Source organism: Parambassis ranga, chromosome 22 (assembly GCF_900634625.1).
Source record: "Parambassis ranga chromosome 22, fParRan2.1, whole genome shotgun sequence".
Lineage (NCBI taxonomy): Eukaryota > Metazoa > Chordata > Actinopteri > Ambassidae > Parambassis > Parambassis ranga.
The window spans coordinates 18,437,855-18,456,210 of record NC_041042.1 but is presented as its reverse complement, the minus strand read 5'-3'; the positions used below and the strand labels follow the sequence as shown (position 1 = coordinate 18,456,210).

The 18,356-nt window shown below is 40.5% G+C and overlaps 5 protein-coding genes across 5 annotated transcripts in view; 2 read left to right on the top strand and 3 right to left on the bottom strand.

Annotated features, from left to right (window-relative positions):
* adck1 (aarF domain containing kinase 1) overlaps positions 1-2,083 on the bottom strand; it is a 45,408-nt gene extending 43,325 nt beyond the window's left edge. Inside the window, exons 1-2 of the mRNA XM_028395405.1 lie at positions 1,976-2,083; positions 487-626 (exon numbers count right to left, since the gene is read on the bottom strand). Coding sequence (XP_028251206.1) covers positions 487-618 — 132 coding nt within the window. The 5' untranslated portion in view covers positions 619-626; positions 1,976-2,083. The remainder of the gene's footprint in view (positions 1-486; positions 627-1,975) is intronic.
* Positions 2,084-3,936: 1,853 nt separating this feature from the next.
* slirp (SRA stem-loop interacting RNA binding protein) lies at positions 3,937-5,717 on the bottom strand. The gene is made up of 4 exons (XM_028395825.1): positions 5,629-5,717; positions 4,846-4,904; positions 4,498-4,605; positions 3,937-4,325 (listed from the first exon to the last, which is right to left on the bottom strand). The coding sequence occupies exons 1-4, from the start codon at positions 5,693-5,695 to the stop codon at positions 4,257-4,259; spliced, it is 303 nt and encodes a 100-aa protein (XP_028251626.1). The 5' UTR covers positions 5,696-5,717; the 3' UTR covers positions 3,937-4,256.
* A 212-nt stretch (positions 5,718-5,929) lies between these two features.
* Positions 5,930-7,775, top strand: alkbh1 (alkB homolog 1, histone H2A dioxygenase). Its single transcript, XM_028395860.1, has 6 exons — positions 5,930-6,073; positions 6,266-6,374; positions 6,458-6,620; positions 6,712-6,799; positions 7,007-7,200; positions 7,286-7,775. The coding sequence occupies exons 1-6, from the start codon at positions 5,936-5,938 to the stop codon at positions 7,734-7,736; spliced, it is 1,143 nt and encodes a 380-aa protein (XP_028251661.1). The 5' UTR covers positions 5,930-5,935; the 3' UTR covers positions 7,737-7,775.
* A 1,750-nt stretch (positions 7,776-9,525) lies between these two features.
* Positions 9,526-13,592, top strand: katnal2 (katanin p60 subunit A-like 2). The gene is made up of 16 exons (XM_028395818.1): positions 9,526-9,657; positions 10,034-10,104; positions 10,788-10,954; positions 11,032-11,062; positions 11,137-11,233; positions 11,310-11,406; positions 11,486-11,529; positions 11,618-11,695; positions 11,961-12,059; positions 12,135-12,198; positions 12,271-12,389; positions 12,470-12,561; positions 12,637-12,747; positions 12,878-13,040; positions 13,136-13,238; positions 13,325-13,592. The coding sequence occupies exons 1-16, from the start codon at positions 9,526-9,528 to the stop codon at positions 13,462-13,464; spliced, it is 1,608 nt and encodes a 535-aa protein (XP_028251619.1). The 3' UTR covers positions 13,465-13,592.
* A 715-nt stretch (positions 13,593-14,307) lies between these two features.
* ldah (lipid droplet associated hydrolase) lies at positions 14,308-17,507 on the bottom strand. The gene is made up of 7 exons (XM_028395646.1): positions 17,423-17,507; positions 16,791-16,939; positions 16,523-16,657; positions 16,213-16,379; positions 15,893-16,133; positions 15,556-15,638; positions 14,308-15,452 (listed from the first exon to the last, which is right to left on the bottom strand). The coding sequence occupies exons 2-7, from the start codon at positions 16,927-16,929 to the stop codon at positions 15,264-15,266; spliced, it is 954 nt and encodes a 317-aa protein (XP_028251447.1). The 5' UTR covers positions 16,930-16,939; positions 17,423-17,507; the 3' UTR covers positions 14,308-15,263.
* Positions 17,508-18,356: the final 849 nt, after the last annotated feature.

The following is an 18,356-nucleotide window of genomic DNA, read 5'->3' as shown; positions in this document are numbered from 1 at the left end:
AAAGGTCGGGTAGGAGGTTTCATTCTGATGCATGTTTGTTAAATTAGTGTAACTTCTCTTTACAGTCCAATTAGTTCGGCAGTTTCGCTTTAAAACGAAGAATATGAATCATCTGAAGCTATAAAACACTAAAAACATCAGCCAATCCTGCGAGGCGCCCCTGCGCAGAGTATTGGCTGGTTGTCACTCTCTTCCTGCTCTGCGTGCAGCAGAGAGGTACGTGCATGATGGCCGAAGTCACAGACTGGTTGGGAGGCGTGGCTTCAGGGTGAGCTCCGAGAGAAAGGGCCGTGTGTTTACTTTCAAAATCTGGCTGACTCTCACGGAGTTTTCAAAATCTCCTACCCTAGCTTTAACTCTCTGAACGCTAAAATCCACTAGCAGGTATTAAATACATGCTTTATTCAAACTGCTAAATTCTGAACCATCTAACCATAACTCATTTCTGCATGTGCATCAAAACCCACATGTGTTGTGTTCACTCACGGTGGCTGCAGCACGTCCAAAGCGGATGATGCTCAGGTCATTGATGTCCACTTGTCTGTTGTACAGGTAAAACCCAGAGGAGGCAAACACTGCTGTGGCCAGAGAGGAGACTTTGAGGAGCCGACCAGCCATCAGAGGCACTGAAGATGTAAGAGGACGAGAGCACAGTGAGTTTACAGAGAGATCAAAACACACCGAAGCAATTAAGAATGGGTACAAATTCACTTTGACAGAGAAAGGTGGAACCTAATCATATAACAAGAACACATCATTGAGTCTTCAACAAGAGCTACCTGCCATTAGGCTTATTGTCAGAAATACCCTAAACCATTACAGGAGTGAAACACTGAAAAGTACTTGTATGCAAACTTTATACTGCATTCACAAACATGAGGTCACAGGAACCATGACCTTTGACCTCTGTATCTAGACGGTACCAATATTTTGTGGTCACATGTAGACCTTACAACTTAGGGCTGTGTTCAAATGTCCAAATTATCCCTTATTTAGTATGCCAGAAGAAGAACAAGTGTGTCCCAGTACATGGTACATCAGTGGCAGTAAAAAGTACCCGAATGTTGTCGTCTGCATTTTGTAGCATGGACTTCACAGTTCAGGCTGTTCTTACCCACAATGCTCTTCACAGAGGAAGACAGATTGTATTACTAAGACAACAGGTATGAACATATTAAATAACATAAAGTACCAACAGGTAATTCTGAGACATCTGAAAACCACTAAATGCAGCATTACCTATCTTAGAGCCATTTTAATTTATGTGGGGCTCAGCAGCAGTTTGTGCCTTTGAGCTGTCTACTAAAGGTAAAAAATAGAAACGTGGACATCAGAATGCATGAAATGTTTCTGGCTGCAAAGTGACTTTTGACCTTGTACATAGTCATATCTGCAGCTATGTATGTCACAGAGGTAGAAGTCCCATTTACTGATGGGTCCAGAGATCTGTGGCAGTAATGGGAGTGTAAGGACAGCAGCAGGAAGAAGAACGACACTGAGGCTAAAACTTACTACACAATACCGACAGTTTTTAAAATTATTATCTGGTCATACATCCTGAAGATGTAGTCGATCAAGCTCAGCTCAGGAAATCAATTCACCATGTTGCATTGAGACTGTCAATGTAACATCTTCCTAATTTTGCACACATCGCTGGATCCTTTGTTTACTTGGGCACTGACAGGTAGAGGCAGGTTCACATGTGAATTACACCTCCACTGCTTCCGTCCTCACACGGCTGTGTTGCTGTAGGTGGCGGAGAAGACGCGTTCAAAGGAGAGGTGCCTAACATTCAGACTTATCGACAAATAACCACTACAACGTACAGTATATGGCGGCTGTGACCCACCACTTGTGTTTGTTATGCAATAACGTTTTGTAACAAGCATGTCCTCATAACACACCGCTGTCAGACTGACACACACACACACACCGCAGTGTAATGTAAAAACAAAACTTTAAATTGGTGCCTTACCGGACTCTGCACGCTCGCTGTCTAGCTACCACACACCGGTTCTGTTATGACCTCTTCGCGAGTTTTTGGCGTGAACGCAAAGAACTCTGGTTAATGTAGTATTGCGTAAGAGAGAAGGTCGCTATGTGTACGTGTGCTACGGATCCTGGGGGGGACTCGCAGTTAGACAGCGAAAGTTTAATGTCTATCTGTTAACTTGATGTTTGACTTACTGAAATAAGGACGTATGCAATCATTGCTGTTGTTTATGATAGCTTAAAACTACACTTCCTGCAAAGACGTTTAATGATGACGTATTTTAAAACACGCGTCGCAGCTGTTAAACGATTTTAAAGGGAAAGATCACAAAACACTGAACACATGTAATGACTACAACAAATCCGATATGTAAGGACAACAAATACTAAAAATAATACATAAAATTATTTTAGAATTAAATTATAGAAATACAACCGATTTATAGAAATAAATAAAATTAAGCAAATGTATCTCTGTAGAAGGATGGTTATATTTTCAGAAGGAATGTGTGTACAGGTAAATACTGAAAATTCCTGTAATACAATGTTAATAAAATAATACATTTTAGGAGAGACGAACCAGGAAATGGGTTACTGATGTTAACAATGGATACTGTTGGCAGAATAAATAAGAGCACTTTGATATGATGTCATCTAGACTAAAGGAGGAGACAGAGACAGAGAGATTGTCAGCAAAGCATAATTACACCCACAAAATACCAGACATTATGGAGCAAACAAAGTAACTACCCACAAAGCCATACTGTCAGAAAATACTGTCAGAAATGTAACACTGCCATAAAGTTACGGCCTTGCAGAGGACGAGAATCCTTAGAAGTCTTAGGCAGCAAGATTTATCATTACAGCTTGATTAAGGAGAACACAGTTGACAAACTTGCCTTACTACATTCATACAGTTTATACAGTGCTCAAAAAATAAAGGGAACACTAAAATAACACCTCCTAGATCTTAATGAATGAAATATTCCTGTTGAAAATCTTCATCACATACACATACATCACATAGTGAAATGCGTTGAGAACAAAATACCATAAAAATTATCAATATAAATCAAAATTATTAACCCATGGAGGTCTGGATTTGGAACCATACTCTAAATAAAAGTGGAAAATCACATCACAGGCTGATCCAACTTTAGTGGACGTTCCTCAAGACAAGTCAGAATGAGGCTCAGTAGTGTGTGTGGCCTCCACGTGCCTGTATGACCTCCCTACAACACCTGGGCATGCTCCTGATGAGGCGGTGGATGTTGTCCTGAGGGATCTCCTCCCAGACCTGGATTACAGCATCAGTCAACTCCTGGACAATCTGTGGTTGGTGGATGGAACGAGACATGATGTCCCAGATGTGCTCGATTGGATTCAGGTCTGGGGAACAGCAGGCCAGTCCATAGCATCAATACCTTAATGATGCAGAAACTGCTGACACACTTCAGCCACATCAGAAGGAACCTGCAGAACCTCTCCTTTATAGGGCTGTCTTGATAACTGCCTCATTTCCACCTGTTGTCTGTTCCATTTGCACAACAGCAGCTGAAACTGATTCACAATCAGTGTTGATCCTAACTGGACAGGCTGATCTCACAGAGGTGTGACTGACTTTAGTTACATTGTGTTCTTTAAATGTTCCCTTTATTTTTTTTGAGCAGTGTAGTTGAGATGAAGAGGGTCATATTTCAGTCTTCTTTACAATACATTTTAACAGTAGATCATACTCTGCTTGTGCTCCTCAAAGCTCTAAACACTACAGTTAAAAAATATCTTGATTCAGTTTGTCAGGAAACTTCTATTGGTAACTTAAAAGACTTTGCTGCACAAGGTTTCAATCTGCTTAAACCAGCTACAATGCATGCTATTGACAGTGTCCACATACAGGGGTGGAGAAATATCTTTTGCTAAAATAAAAGACAAAACATTAGATTATACTCAAAGATCAGAATTACATGCGGTCTTTATTGCTAAGTAATGGAAATGGCGAAGTAGGTTTCAAAAATCTTACAACTTAGCAGTTACAGACAAAAGACAATAAATAAAGTTGGGACATGCCATAAAACAACAACAGTGACGTTCTGGCCCAGCTTCAATGAAAGTAATCACATTAGAGGAACCTTGCCTTACTCATCTCAGTTTTCCTTAGGAGCCTGAACAGGACTGCAAACATTTCACATATCAAGTTGCATAAAATCACAGTCTTGATGTGTTGAAGAATAACATGAACAAATCTTTGTCTCGTCCACACAGCATCAGTCATCATCGCTATCTTTGAAGGACTTCTCTGCAGCAAACGGATGTCTGTTCCTTTGAACCTGGAGCTGAAAGCAAAACCCAACAATCAATTAATCCATAACATGTACAAAATAAAAATGGAAACCTTTTATCAGAAATTGTTAAAAAAATATCTTGTAAGTCTTTGCAGTGCTAATTTTCAAAGGTGCGTTTTATTTACTTGAGTGTGTTTAAGCCTTTATTAATAGACTACTTTACCTTTGTTCCCTCTAGGACATGGGGGTCTTTCTGAAGTGCATTATTCAGTCCCTCCTCTGTTGAAAATCCCACCCAACAGAAGCCCTTATGGAAGCCACTTTCTTTATCCTAGTATAAACACACAGCACACAGTCAACTCAAGCAACTTATAGGAATGCTGATTTATATATTAAAGGAAAAACCGAACAAAACAAAAAAAGAAATTTGTGAAGACAATTAAATACACCTTAATGCCATTGCAAAAACTAAATACCTGCATAACATATACATTCAGATTTGCACACAATGACTAAATTTGTCTTAGAGTGGGGCGAGTTATTCAGTCGCCCTAATACTGTGTCAACTTACAAATGGTAAAAGACACCTTTTCACTTGCCCAAACTGTGAAAAGTATTCCTTCATCTCCCCTGAAAAACACACAGAGACATTTCATGTACTCAAGCACAAACTCAAACAAATGTCTTGTGAATAAGTGAATTAGCAGCAGTGCTACACAAGTACTTATGTGCCGTATATAAAGTACAGACTATATATAAAATGTACACCCCAATTATCTGGATATTCATTATACATTCCATAAAAACAATAAGCCATGTAAATACAGTTGAGCTTTTACTATTAAATAAGAAAAGTGATAGCTTGGCTGTCATGTTATGTGAAACATTACAAATCATAATGAAAGGGGTACTGTTACTCTGACATTAGATAAATAATACACAGTATGATATGACTGAACAACAGCACTTGTTTGTCTGTATTCGAAAGGAATACAGCTACAGATGCTGCTATGACTGGTCAAGGGCAAAGGATAAATTAAGGAAACAAGTAGCTTTTTCTGTCCCTGTGCGAATGCTAGCAGACCACAGGAGGCTGTGGTTTGTGGTGCCACATATGTACAATATAATCCAACACACTTCAAGACTTAGTTTATGGATAAAGACATGTGAGCACAACCTGAACATTCTGACTTTAGCTAGTTTTTCAAACATCCTCCTGTCCATCACGCTTTACGCAAGGACTGATGCAACGTGCCGGCTCTAAATAATGATTATAAGAATATCTGCTTACAGACTCCTATTCTGCTACTGATATCAAAAACGAATAATAATATGAAGTGGTAACTTGACCTACCTCTGGCTACAGTCCATGGTACTTTTGACACGAAGATCTCGAACACTTTCCTAGACGCCGCCGCCATGTTTCGTCCTCGATAATGCCCCTCTGACCTATGACATGATATCACGTGACGAACACAGACCACGTGTATAACGAAACATAATTTTTTTTTAATTACTTTCGTGTGAACTTTGCCTATAACTTAGTATGTTTCCTAATTATATTCGTGCTATTATTTAAATCTTTCTTTAAATAATTTGTCCTCTGACGGTCCACGCTTCCGGTCCTGCGCTTCCGGTAGAGGAGAAAAGTCAATTACGTCATGGCTAAGATGGCAGCCTCCATGATAGAGAGTGGGGAAGATGCATTTCGGAAAATATTCAAGTTTTACAAGAGAAGAAATCCTCCACCAGATTTCAGTGACGTCATTGACTTCACCAAAGCTATTCCGTGTGAAAAGGTGAGAAATGTCCAAACAGACAAAGAAAAGGACAGACGGCACATTGTTTAACTGTAGACTACTTAACTTCACCAGAAGTAGTGCACCGTATTAGAGCACCAAATGTTAGCAAAAACAAGTTCAGTTACATTTAAAGTATCTGGTATCATCAGTTATAATAATAATAATGCATGTGTCATGTGAAATTTTTAGATAGTGCCAGCTAAACTGGACACAACAGCAGTGAGTGACGTGGAGGCTGCCAGGGTTGGATTACAGCCTGTCAGAGACTGGAAAGCCTTTGGCCTGCAGGGGTACCCAGGTAAATATGACACATAGAAAAGGGCAGAGTGAGAGGAACTTGACACATTCTAAGACTAAAAGGTTTTTTTTCCTGCTGTTCAGGATTTATCTTTATCTCCAATCCGTTCCTGCGGGGCTCCCAGCGCTTCTGGGTCAGACAGTGTCTGAAGACCTACCCTCAGAAACCAAACATCTGCAATCTGGACATGCACATGTCTCCATCTGACACCCAGGACATTTGGGGAAATAGTGTACATGGACTCAGGTGAGATCTTAAAAAATAGTTGTACAGCCACAATTAAATTCACATAAAATTCACATTTACCTATGTGGTCTTTGTTGAATCTCCTCCACAGTATGTCTCCTAGAAAGAGAGAACCGAAAACTTTATTAGAGAGGCTGCGTTGGGTCACACTGGGATATCATTATAACTGGGACACTAAGGTAAGCCACACTGCTCTGTTAGGGATGCTGGAGGTTGGATTCATACTTCCTTTGTATGTAAATATACAAAAAATGTCAAATTCTCAATAATGAGGTGGATCAAGAAGGCCTTGAGGAACTTCCACTAGGACCCATGGATGAACTGATTAGATTTTGGTTGTCAAAGGTCACTGTAAATGTTGAGACTTTGTTTTTTTTCCTTTATAGACTTACTCTGCCAGCAACTACACTCCTTTCCCTGCAGATCTCCACCTCCTGTCTGTCCACTTAGCAGCCGCCTGTGGGTTTCCAGGGTTCATCTCAGAGGCTGGAATCCTCAATTACTATCGGTCGGATTCCTCTCTGGGTATCCATGTGGACGAATCAGAACTAGATCACACTCAACCACTGCTGTCCCTCAGGTGAGAGCGGAGAAACATTTTGGGCTCCTAGAATACAGGAGAGCAAACAGGCGGTTCTTCATTGTGTTTTTTTTGTTTTGTTTAGTTTTGGGCAGTCAGCCATCTTCCTCCTGGGAGGCACCTGCAGACAAGACCCCCCCACTGCCATGTACATGAACAGCGGGGATGTGATGGTGATGTCGGGACAGAGCCGCCTCCTTTACCACGCTGTCCCGCGCATCCTTCCACCACCTCAGGGACCCACAGCCTTGGAGACAGAAGGCTGCGGCCTGGCCTCATCCATGCAGGATGGTGCTGTGGTGGAGCTGGTGTCTGAGGAAGACTGGACCCTGTGCTCCAGGTACATCCAGAGCTCCAGAGTGAATGTGACTGTCAGACAGGTGCTGCGGCAAGGGCAGAGCTTCCCAGAAGCACCCTCCTCTCTGCAAAGGACTGATGCAGACCAGGCAACCGGGTACCATGAAGAAGCTGCAGACAGAGACAGTGGGAAGAGGAAGAGGAGTAATAGTGACTCTGCTGATACTGTACAGACATGATGATACACATGAGATCTATTAAATTATTGAGTATTAAAAGTGAGTTTAAATCAGAAATTAATTGTATTCATATTGAAGAAGTACAGTTGCTGATTTGATTTCTGTTCTAAACTGAAACGTTATCGTCCCCTCCTAGACTTAAAGGTAGGGGAGGAGATTTTGAAAACTGTGTGAGTGTTTGTGAGAGTCAGCCAGATTCTGAAAGTAAAAACACGCCCCTTTCTCTCGGAGCTCACTCCGAAGCCACGCCTCCCAATCACATGGACGCGCATCACCTGAAGACGAGCTGCGATGTGACTTCGGCCATCGTGCACGTACCTCTCTGGTGTGCGCAGAGCAGGAAGAGAGTGACAACCAGTCAATACTCCGCGCAGGGTCCACCCGGAGGATTGGCTGATGTTTTTAGTGTTTTATAGCTTCCACAGATGATTCATATTCTACGTTTTAATGGGAAACTGCCGAACTAATCGGTTGCTATCGGATTATAAAGAGAAGTTACACTAATTTAACAAAAAGTGCATCAGAATGATGTGGAATCTCCTACCCTACCTGTAAATAAGAAGCCATTCTTTTCCAGTAATGTAGAATACAGCTGGACATGCCGAGGTGGATCAAGCAATAGATGCTGATTCATAATTTGCCACTGTTCTATCAGTTTCAAACTAAGCAACATGGTGGTGGTGATCACTTCTGATTTTCCATTAACACAAGGTATTACAAAAATAGACACACAGCTCCTTAGACAATTAGCAGCAGCCATGCCAATAAACACAGAGCCGTTAATGTCCAGTATAACTGAATCAGACAGTAACGACCTGGCGATGTGTGGAATGTGTCCACAGTGCACTATATGTGTGAAACTCTTAGAAATGTTGAGTATAATGAAGCCACCTGAGACAGTGGGTGTGGTTTTGTCTCAGCTGCAGGAACAGCTGTGGAACAGTGTGTAAATTGGCACAGCTGCTGCTCATTGTCCAATCAGTTTCTCTTCATGTACCACCTGCACAATAAATGTTCTTTCCTATCTACTACTATCAAGTAATGTTACTAAGACCGAGGGAAGCTGTGACAGTGGACTAATATTGGTCATAAATAGCAGTACTCTTTAGTAATTTTTAAAAATGCAATATATATATATATATATATATATATATATATATATATATATATATATATATATATATATATATATAATCAGTACTCATGTCCTCATAGAAAATGGCTAAATGAGTAGCTATTTGCTGGCTCGCAGGTACCGTGATGGATGATACAGTTCTGTCTTCCAGTGAAACTTGAGTCGGGAGAGGAGTTTTTTTTATTATATTGTGCACATGGAATGACAGTGGCGCTACCATAACTGATTATATTCGTTACCCAAGACATAGAAGCCAAATTTAATAAATAAATAAATAATTAATAAAACAAAACAATCAATTTATTTTTAAATTCCCTTTCACTGGTACAGTTTTTCACCTTTTAATGATTTAATTATTAATAATTAACTACTGATTTTTTGATAGTAAGTTCAGATAATTTAAATCATGTTCATACATTATTGTATTGTTGATAATAAACAACACACAAAAACTTTCTTTTCTGTATTTCTTATTCGCTACATTGTAAAGGGTGATTACCTACCTAGAAATATGCAGTTATAGTTTTGGAAAAAACATTTTGGTATGTGGGCGGATTTTAGTGTAGAAGCGATCTAATTGGTTTAAACTAACCCATGACATCCGGTGACTGACAGACAGATTATCCAATCATCGTTCCTTTCCAAAACGTTTGTATGAACGATATCACGTTAGTGAGACCCCACACAGAAACAACTGGCAACGGACTGCAGCCAAAACAACAGAACAGAACCACAATGGAGCTTTCTTATCAGGCTATAAAAGTGGCCCATCAAGCCCGGGAAGCGGTGAGTGAAACCCGCTCTTTGTGTTTGTTTTTTGGCAGATGTGACGAACTACTGCTCGTTAGCTAAGAACTTAAAACAAGCTAATCTGCATGAACTCCTGCTTATAACTGTCCAAAATGGCATGTAGCACGGTATTTGTGCCTGTCCAGAAGTGAGGTAGTTCTGTTTTAACGTGTAGTATGAGTCAATAAGCTCCTAATACACACACACTCAGCGTCCATTGGTTACCTAGAAACGCCGTCAGGTGGTTGTCTTTCTGTGGTAACCTGTCGCCCTCTGCTGGCAGCTTGGTTGTATCTATCGTTATATAAATGTTTGAGCAGCTGCTGCTGCTGTGTGACAGAAGCTGAGTGTGTTCTGTGTTGTCATCTAACAGGATGAACTGAGGACTGAGATGAGGAAGAAGAACCTCCTCATCCTCATCTACCACCACCTGATGGAGCAAGGGTTAGTTTTAAGATATGTCACAGCACATCTGCTTAAATTTAATTCCTCTAGAATGACAAAATGAATTTGTTACTGTGGGATGTTTTAATGCATGCTTGAAGTCTACAGAACAAAAACAAGCTTTGTCACAATCATGACAAATCAGTTGATTAGACAACACATTATGCTAATGTGACAAATAATCAGATGAGTAAGTACATTTTTCAACAGACTGACAAGCAAATGTGACTTTTTGTCACAACAGATACATTGTAAGAGCTGTCTAGTCAGGTCATGACTTTCTGTATCTTTTAATTAAATTTATGATTTAAAATTATTAAATTATATAATTTTGGGAGCTTTGGGAATAAAAAAACACATTAAACACCTTAATACTGCCATCACACACCTCGATCTGGTCCATAATGCTGTTGCTATGGTTATAACAAGAACCAAATAAAACTCAGAATATAGCTTGGATTACATCCATAATATGACTGCTAAGACTATGATCCAAGATATCTAATCTCTTGAACGATGGAAATCAAAACATAACACAGATTTTCTTCACTGCTGTACTGCTCACACGTGGAACATAGTACCTACCATTTACCATGGCTTTATTTACATTTCTTTTATCTGTTTTTGTGATTTTTCTATGTGCTTTTGCTTTCTTTTTTTCTACTTTGCATTTGCATCTCCAGCTATATAACAGCAGCATTGGCTTTGGACCAGGAGACAAAGGGAGGTGCGAGCAGGTTTGAGGTTTGTGATAACGTGGATCTAGAGATGGTGCTGATGGAGTATGAGAGCTATCACTATGTCAAGTTCCAAAAATATCCCAAACTCATCAGAAGAACTGCAGAGCTAAGTAAGTGACACTGAGCGGGACTAAAGTCATGATTCGGGACCAATTCAGTCTAAATCAACTGTTTTCTTTCTGTTAAGGTGAAAACAGATGTGCGCGGAGTGTAAAGAGGTGAGTCACTGACTGTAGAGTGAGTCAGAGTTGCTTGAAAGTATAATACAAAATGTTTTGTTTTGTGTCTGCAGGAGTTCCTGTCCAGCTGTGAAACCTCTTCCTAAAATAAGCCCACCTCCAACATCCCAGTCTGGAAAGGGAGCCAAGAGGACCAGCGTACAGTCAAATGTACAGACGACATTGGATACAATACAAAACATGATCAAAGCGAAGTAGTTACTCACTTATGTGTTTCATTTCTCAGGAGAGTACCACCATGGCTCCAGAGTTGTCCGAGTTTGGGCTCAACATTTCCTCCCTCAGAAATGGAGTCGGTGGAAAGGCATCTATGAACAGGAAGGTCTCATAAAGTCCAATCACACACATCAGTATCTTCACCCTGCCCTCAGTGTGACATGTAAAACCCTAACCCTGTTGTCTGTCAGATTACAGAAGGAAAAGGAGCTGGAGATACAGACTGCATGGTAATCATGGTGGAACCTCTGAAGAACAAAGAACAGCAGAGCTACTTCACTTGTAACTGCTACCAATGATAGTGATGTTATCTTGCAGGAACGGCTTCTGAAGCCCCTCAGTGGATTTTCTGGGATGAGCAGCGAGATGAAGGAACTGGCTGCAATCATAAGCAGGGTACCAGACACACACAGATGATACACACATAGATAACACAGGGTGGAAAAAATGCCCTGTGTCCACTCAGAGAAAGGAGGCTCCCCCCTTATGAGCTGGGTCCTGCTTAAAGTTGCTTGCTCGCCAGTGTTATTATGAGCAATATGTGCCTTTTTAGGTTTATGACCTAATTTTCAAAGCGTATTTTGATGCACTTTATCTAAGTTTTACATGTCTAAACATGTCTAATCTGGATGCATCCATCTGTCTGTGTTCTCCTCTATAGGACATCTATATGCAGAGCCCAAACGTGCGGTGGGAGGACATTATCGGTCTGGAGGACGCTAAGCGATTAGTCAAAGAGGCTGTGGTTTATCCCATTAAGGTGCACTCACAAAGACACTCTGCCTTTTGTTCGTCTTTTTCTAACGTTTCTAACATCAGCATGTTCACTCTGCAGTACCCCAAGCTGTGCACAGGTATCCTCTCGCCATGGAAGGGCTTGCTACTGTACGGCCCTCCAGGTAAGATCATCATGATCATCAGTAAAGACCTACCTCACATGCACTCTTCATGACCACCTGACTCACACACAGGTACAGGTAAGACGCTGTTGGCCAAGGCCGTGGCTACAGAGTGTAAGACAACCTTCTTCAACATCTCAGCCTCCAGCATTGTCAGCAAGTGGAGAGGAGACTCTGAGAAACTGGTCAGGGTATGTAGAAAACATCAACAAAAACGAGTTTACATCACTGTATTGATGCTGTGAACTCATAAATGGATACATGTGTGCAGGTCCTGTTTGAGCTGGCCAGGTACCACGCCCCATCCACTATCTTCCTGGATGAGCTGGAGTCAGTGATGGGCCAGAGAGGGACCAGCATAGGGTGAGCTTTAACTAAAGAGAGAACAGTGTTACTCTGTGGATGAGTGTATGATTGAAAGTTGGTGTGTTTTTTCAGAGGAGAGCACGAGGGGAGCCGCAGGATGAAGACAGAGCTGCTGGTCCAGATGGACGGACTGGCGAGATCAGATGACCTGGTGTTTGTACTCGCTGCCTCCAACCTGCCCTGGTAAATCATGAACTCACACATGTATTTGTTTTTTTTATATAATGACAATACTGCGTCCCCCTTATTCCTTTAGAAATTAAGATTTCTAAAGTCAAAATGAGAGTTATACAGTATCTGGAATCAATCTCAGGGAGCTGGACCATGCCATGCTGAGAAGGTTAGAGAAGAGGATTCTCGTCAGTCTCCCGTCCTTACAAGCTCGTCAGGCCATCATCGCTCATTGGCTGCCTCCTGTCAGCTCCACAGGAGGGGTGGAGCTACGAACTGATTTGGACTATAAAAGGCTGGCAGAGGTGTGTTCATTTTTTCAGCACTTATATAACCGTCCAAATTGTCAAGGACAGAACAAACAATAGTCTTCACTGCATCCATTATGTGTGTCTTTCAGGAGATGGAGGGCTACTCTGGTTCTGATATCAGATTAGTGTGTAAGGAGGCAGCCATGAGGCCAGTGCGCAAGATCTTTGATGTTCTAGAGTCACATCAAGACAGTATGACAACACACATAGACACATGGACATGCCCCGTATCTCTGTGTGTAATAATGCTGCAGCCTCACTGTGACTCTCTCCCACAGCTGACTCTGACCTGCCCACCATCCAGCTGGAAACTGTAACAACAGCCGATTTCCTGGAGGCGATGGCGCACACCAAACCCTCAGCCCGACACCTAATGGACCGATACACTGCCTGGGAGAGAGAGTATGAGTCTGTCTGACACTCGTTTACACATAGGAGGGGAAAAAGACTTTAACACCACAACATACTGAGACTAGAAAAGGGCATTTCCTGAACAAAATGCAAGTTTGATTGCTGCAGCTGAAGCGTTGCTTTTATATTATATTATATTATATAATTTTTTGAAAAAAACTTGAAGTTGACCCGGAATGTCCTCTGTGAGGTGAACGTTTTGGTCAATTTATGCTGAAGATACGCTGCGCCAAAAAACGTACAAAAGAAAGAAAGAGGGTGAAGAACAATTTGATTGCTGCTAGGCAATCAAACTAATAATCACTTGTTCTTATGTTGGACACCTACTGCAGCTATGTTTGTCACATATTGCTGTAAAAAAGATTTTTTACACACTGGTTTAAAGACAAACTAAATATAGAAATGTTGTCTGTACAGTTATTGAATACACACAGTGATGTGCAATTAAAAGAATCATGAAAAACTGGCAGAACTTACTGAAAAAACATGTTTATAAAAAAAAGTGGCAGAGCGAAACTGTGGATTTATGTTGTTGTGTGTTTTAAATGGCAATATCTATACCACATGGCATGGTCAAAATTACCCAGCAACACCATGTGCCCAGTACATGAAGAAGCTCATCCTGAATTATTATGATTTCAGGCTCATCTGATCTGATTTCAGACTTCATACTGATGTTGATGCTCAAGTAAAGAGCCATAAGAAGGACTTGTTTGGGCTATAGATTACCGCACAGTCAGATTGTGAGTTTTTTGAAAAACATTGTACTGGCCCTTTAAGAGTATTTAGCCAACTAAGTGGAATTATTTTATTGCATTTATTATCAGTCATACTCAAGAAGACCACAAAATCCATATTTTCTTTCTTTATTAAAATTCTTCACCTCAACTGGTTTGTTCTATAATACATGAAAAGGACATACAAAGTCAGTATTTCCAGTTGAGTGCATCACCAAGGATGAACCCATATGTGTCCAGTTCAGAATGGAAATTGGTTAAAACTGATGTAAAATCTTGACACAATAAAAGATATTTTATGGTCCTGGACATGATCTACTTTTTTTGCCCTTCATGCACCCAAATCAGCCATAACATTGTGAGCACTGACAGGTGAAGTGAATAACACGGATTATCTGGTTACCATGGCACCTGTCTGTGTGGTTAGTTTGAGGAACACAGCAGTTCAAGGTGCTGACCAAATGTCCTACACATCAATCCAATCATACTTGTCTGATCTGTGAAGGATCCACCTGAAAACTTCCAGGACTTGAAGGATCTGCTGCTGATGTCTTTGTGCAGACACCAGAGAGGTGTCTAAGATAATATCAGGTCATAACATTATGGCTGATTGGTGCCTCATCCCCACTGAACTGTCAATAAGTTGATGCTAAAAGTAAAGGCAAATTAGCTTCTCGGGTCATACAAGTAATATTACATTATTTTATTTATCATTACACATGTATGTTTAAGGAATGCAAAGCTAATTGTGCTGATGTTCAGTTAAAGCACCTTTCTGACTTATTACATATTAAGGTAAAAAGTGCTGCAGTAGTTCCACTGAGGACGTGGTATGAACTTTTTTAATAAAGCTGTTATGATTTTAGTTTACGTTGTAATTCCAAAGCAATAGATAATAAATCAATAAATAAAATATTCAGTGTATATTTAAAATTAATATCTTTCCAAACACTATACCTTTTTTTAATCCAATCAATGATCCACACAAGTAGGTTTGGCCATCAAGTGTTGAGGTCATCAGTGTTCAGGCAGAGGAACAGATGACAGTGAAGCAGAGTGAAGACTGCGGTCATGTCCTCAAAGCTCCTCGTATCCATTCTACCACCATTTTGGCAACTTGTCGCCCTGCATCCAGGACAAAGGCGTGGCGGAAACCGTTTTCACACAGTCTGAAATCTCCCTGTGGGAAGTCCTGCCTGATGTCATGATAATACTGTACAGGGCACCAGTGGTCTGTGGCTCCGTAATAAAATATTAACTGAAAACATGAGAAGACACATAGAGGAGTTAATAAGCAGCTAAAAGAAAAAGTTTATAATATGATAGGCTGATTGTATAAATAGGTAAAGGCCTTCGCTTACCTTTTCAAGATTATTCTTGATAGTTATGTTGTCTCTTTCCAGAACCTTCCTCATTTCCTGACCGCCCATGTACATGGCATTGGCTACAAGTAGAGACAAAAGTGACATTGGTTTATTCACTGCCCTTTCAGGCTGGACAAAATGGTCGTTTTTTTAAGGCATAAAAGTGACCTTTTTTACAATAGTAGGCAAGATGATGACCTTTTAGTTTTGATCACTGCAATCAGAATGTCAGGATTATTGTTTCTACTGCACACTGTCTGTAAACGTATACCTTGTGCTGATGCAAACTAGCCTTAACCGAGGTTATTAGGTACGATAAGCGTCACAAACCAACCTGCACAGTCCCCACTGAGCAGACCCACGGTAGGCTGGATTACGGTGTGGTCCAGAGAGTTAATGCCACCAAAGGCTAGTTTGATCAGACCAGCTTTGAGGGTCTCAGGCAGCAGAGAGAGCAAGAAGAGGGGCAAGTAGGCTATATAGCGCATGTGACACAGCACAGGGGTCATGACTTTTCCTTGAGGACTCTGAGACATGCGCTCAATGGTTGGAAACAGCATGACAGCCTTCAGAGTCTGTGGTAAAAAAACAAGAAAAAGACAATAAAGGAAGTCAAAGATTCATGCTGATTATGTTATTCTATTATAGTCTAACCTTGAGCTCTGGATTTCTCTTCATCATCTCCAGAATGATGTAGCAGCCGATGGAGTGTCCAACCAGAACCAGGCTGGTTTCTCTGGGAACATGTTTCCTGATGAAGGCCAGCTTGTGTTCAATCTGCCCATTCAGCCCAAACACGTCAGCCTCTGCTGCTGAGGCATCTGCAAAAAAAAAAAAACAAAACTGAACAATCATGCCTGTCTGAAACTTTATCCAACTAGCCTTAATATCTGAAGAATGTTATTGTCTGAATAATGATCACTGTCAGTGTGGGAGTTGTGAAGAAGAAGAACCATATCCATACCTTCTACCATGTCCATGGTGGCTGGTGGTGCACAGTGGCCGGCATGACTGACAGCCCACACTGGGTACTGGTATTCATACATACTGTGAAGTGTCTGCATGAAGGTTCTATAGAAGCCCACCACACCTGGGTTACCTGCATGGAAGACAACAGGGAAACAGCATATTACACAACCACTGTGCATTGAAATCCCAGTGAAGAGCTATTTTTATTTTTGAAACCACTTTAAAGGTGAACATTTCTAAACATAGAACACTGTCTGACTCACCTGGAATAATGAGAAAGAGCACCTTATGTCCTGAGTGTAATTTACAGGGGCCAAACTTAAGGACCTCTGTGACAGCTGCAGAACAGTAGATGAAGTCAGTCTGTGGTTCATCTCTCATGTCTGCCTTCATGCTGTCCATCTCATCAGCTCTGAGAGGGGGAAAACAAATCACATCATGCACTCCTCAGCACCTTTAATCAATTTAGTTATATCCTAAACAGATCCTCTGCAAAAGTATATACACTGTACAATAACGATGCCTTCCAGCAGGCTCTACTAGTTTATCAGAAATAGTCCAAAGGTGATGCACGTCATTAGAACAAAGGTTCACTTGTCACATATTTAAAGAACAGCTGCTGCTTATAGACAGAATGGAGTCATGCCAGTTTCCATCAGTGTAACCAATGCACATTTGAACTGAGAGAAAGAGCTCCTAGACATGTTACTTTCACAGACAACTGTCGTTGTTAAATGATAAAAAGCGTAAAGTATTAGCATGTTCGTGCTCTGCTGTACTTTGAGAGAGCAACACTAGCAAACACAAGAGCGTTAGTTAGTTAACATGACATGGCGTTACCATGAATTATATGAGCTGGTTTTAGATAAAACGCGCCCATAAATAAATCCTGTACCTTCAGTTATATTTAGTAATGTTGAAAAGAATCTGATGTCCTCTCCATTGATTGCTACCTTCAGCTTCCTCAGTGAGTGTGGCTGTCTTCTGATTGGTCAGTTTTCTTGTTTTTGTTAAAAGGCGGCTACCATCGAATTTAAAGCCGTATTACTGCCCCCTGTCGTTCAGGAGTGTAATGGGCCTAAACATCAGAGAAGGTGATAAAGGAAAATAAACTTCACTCAGTACGGTGACGTTTTTCTTGCAAATAAAATGTTTTGTTTTTGCACACAAAAAGTTTTACTAAAGATTTAAATGGTGATAAACATATATATTTTTTAAAAAGCAACATTCAAGTTGTAGTGACGATGTAGGACAGATCAAAAGCAGCAGAATAACTAAATAAATAAATAGATGCTCACCTGAAATTAGTCAAAGATTTTTTTAAAAAAGTCATGACCTTTGGAGTAATAGGATGTCTGCAGGGGAAACAACCAGTGTCATTCACATTAAAGTGAATGACAAAAGAAGAAAGACAAAAAAATCAACATGTAGGACAAATATTAAGAACAAATAAATGTATTAACGTCTTTATTGTCATTACACAGAAATAAAACGTGCACATCCTAAAACGTTTATTCATATATAATACATTCACACACACACACTTATAAAAACATAAAGGACTATAAAGCAATGTTATTAAACCGATAATTTTTGCCCAGGGGAAGAGGCTATTGTCAGTCTATTTGATGCACTTTTTATGCTTCAACAACACCTTTTAGAGCGCAAAGTTGTTTTTTTCCAGGGTGGAAAGTATTTTTAATTATGTTCCTGGAGCAGGTGCCAGCCAAGGATCCTTCTTGTCTGCAGTTCTCTTTAAAAGTTCCCAAATTCGTATAAAAACTATGTTCCATCATTTATTTAATGATCTTGGTTACATATGTAGAGAA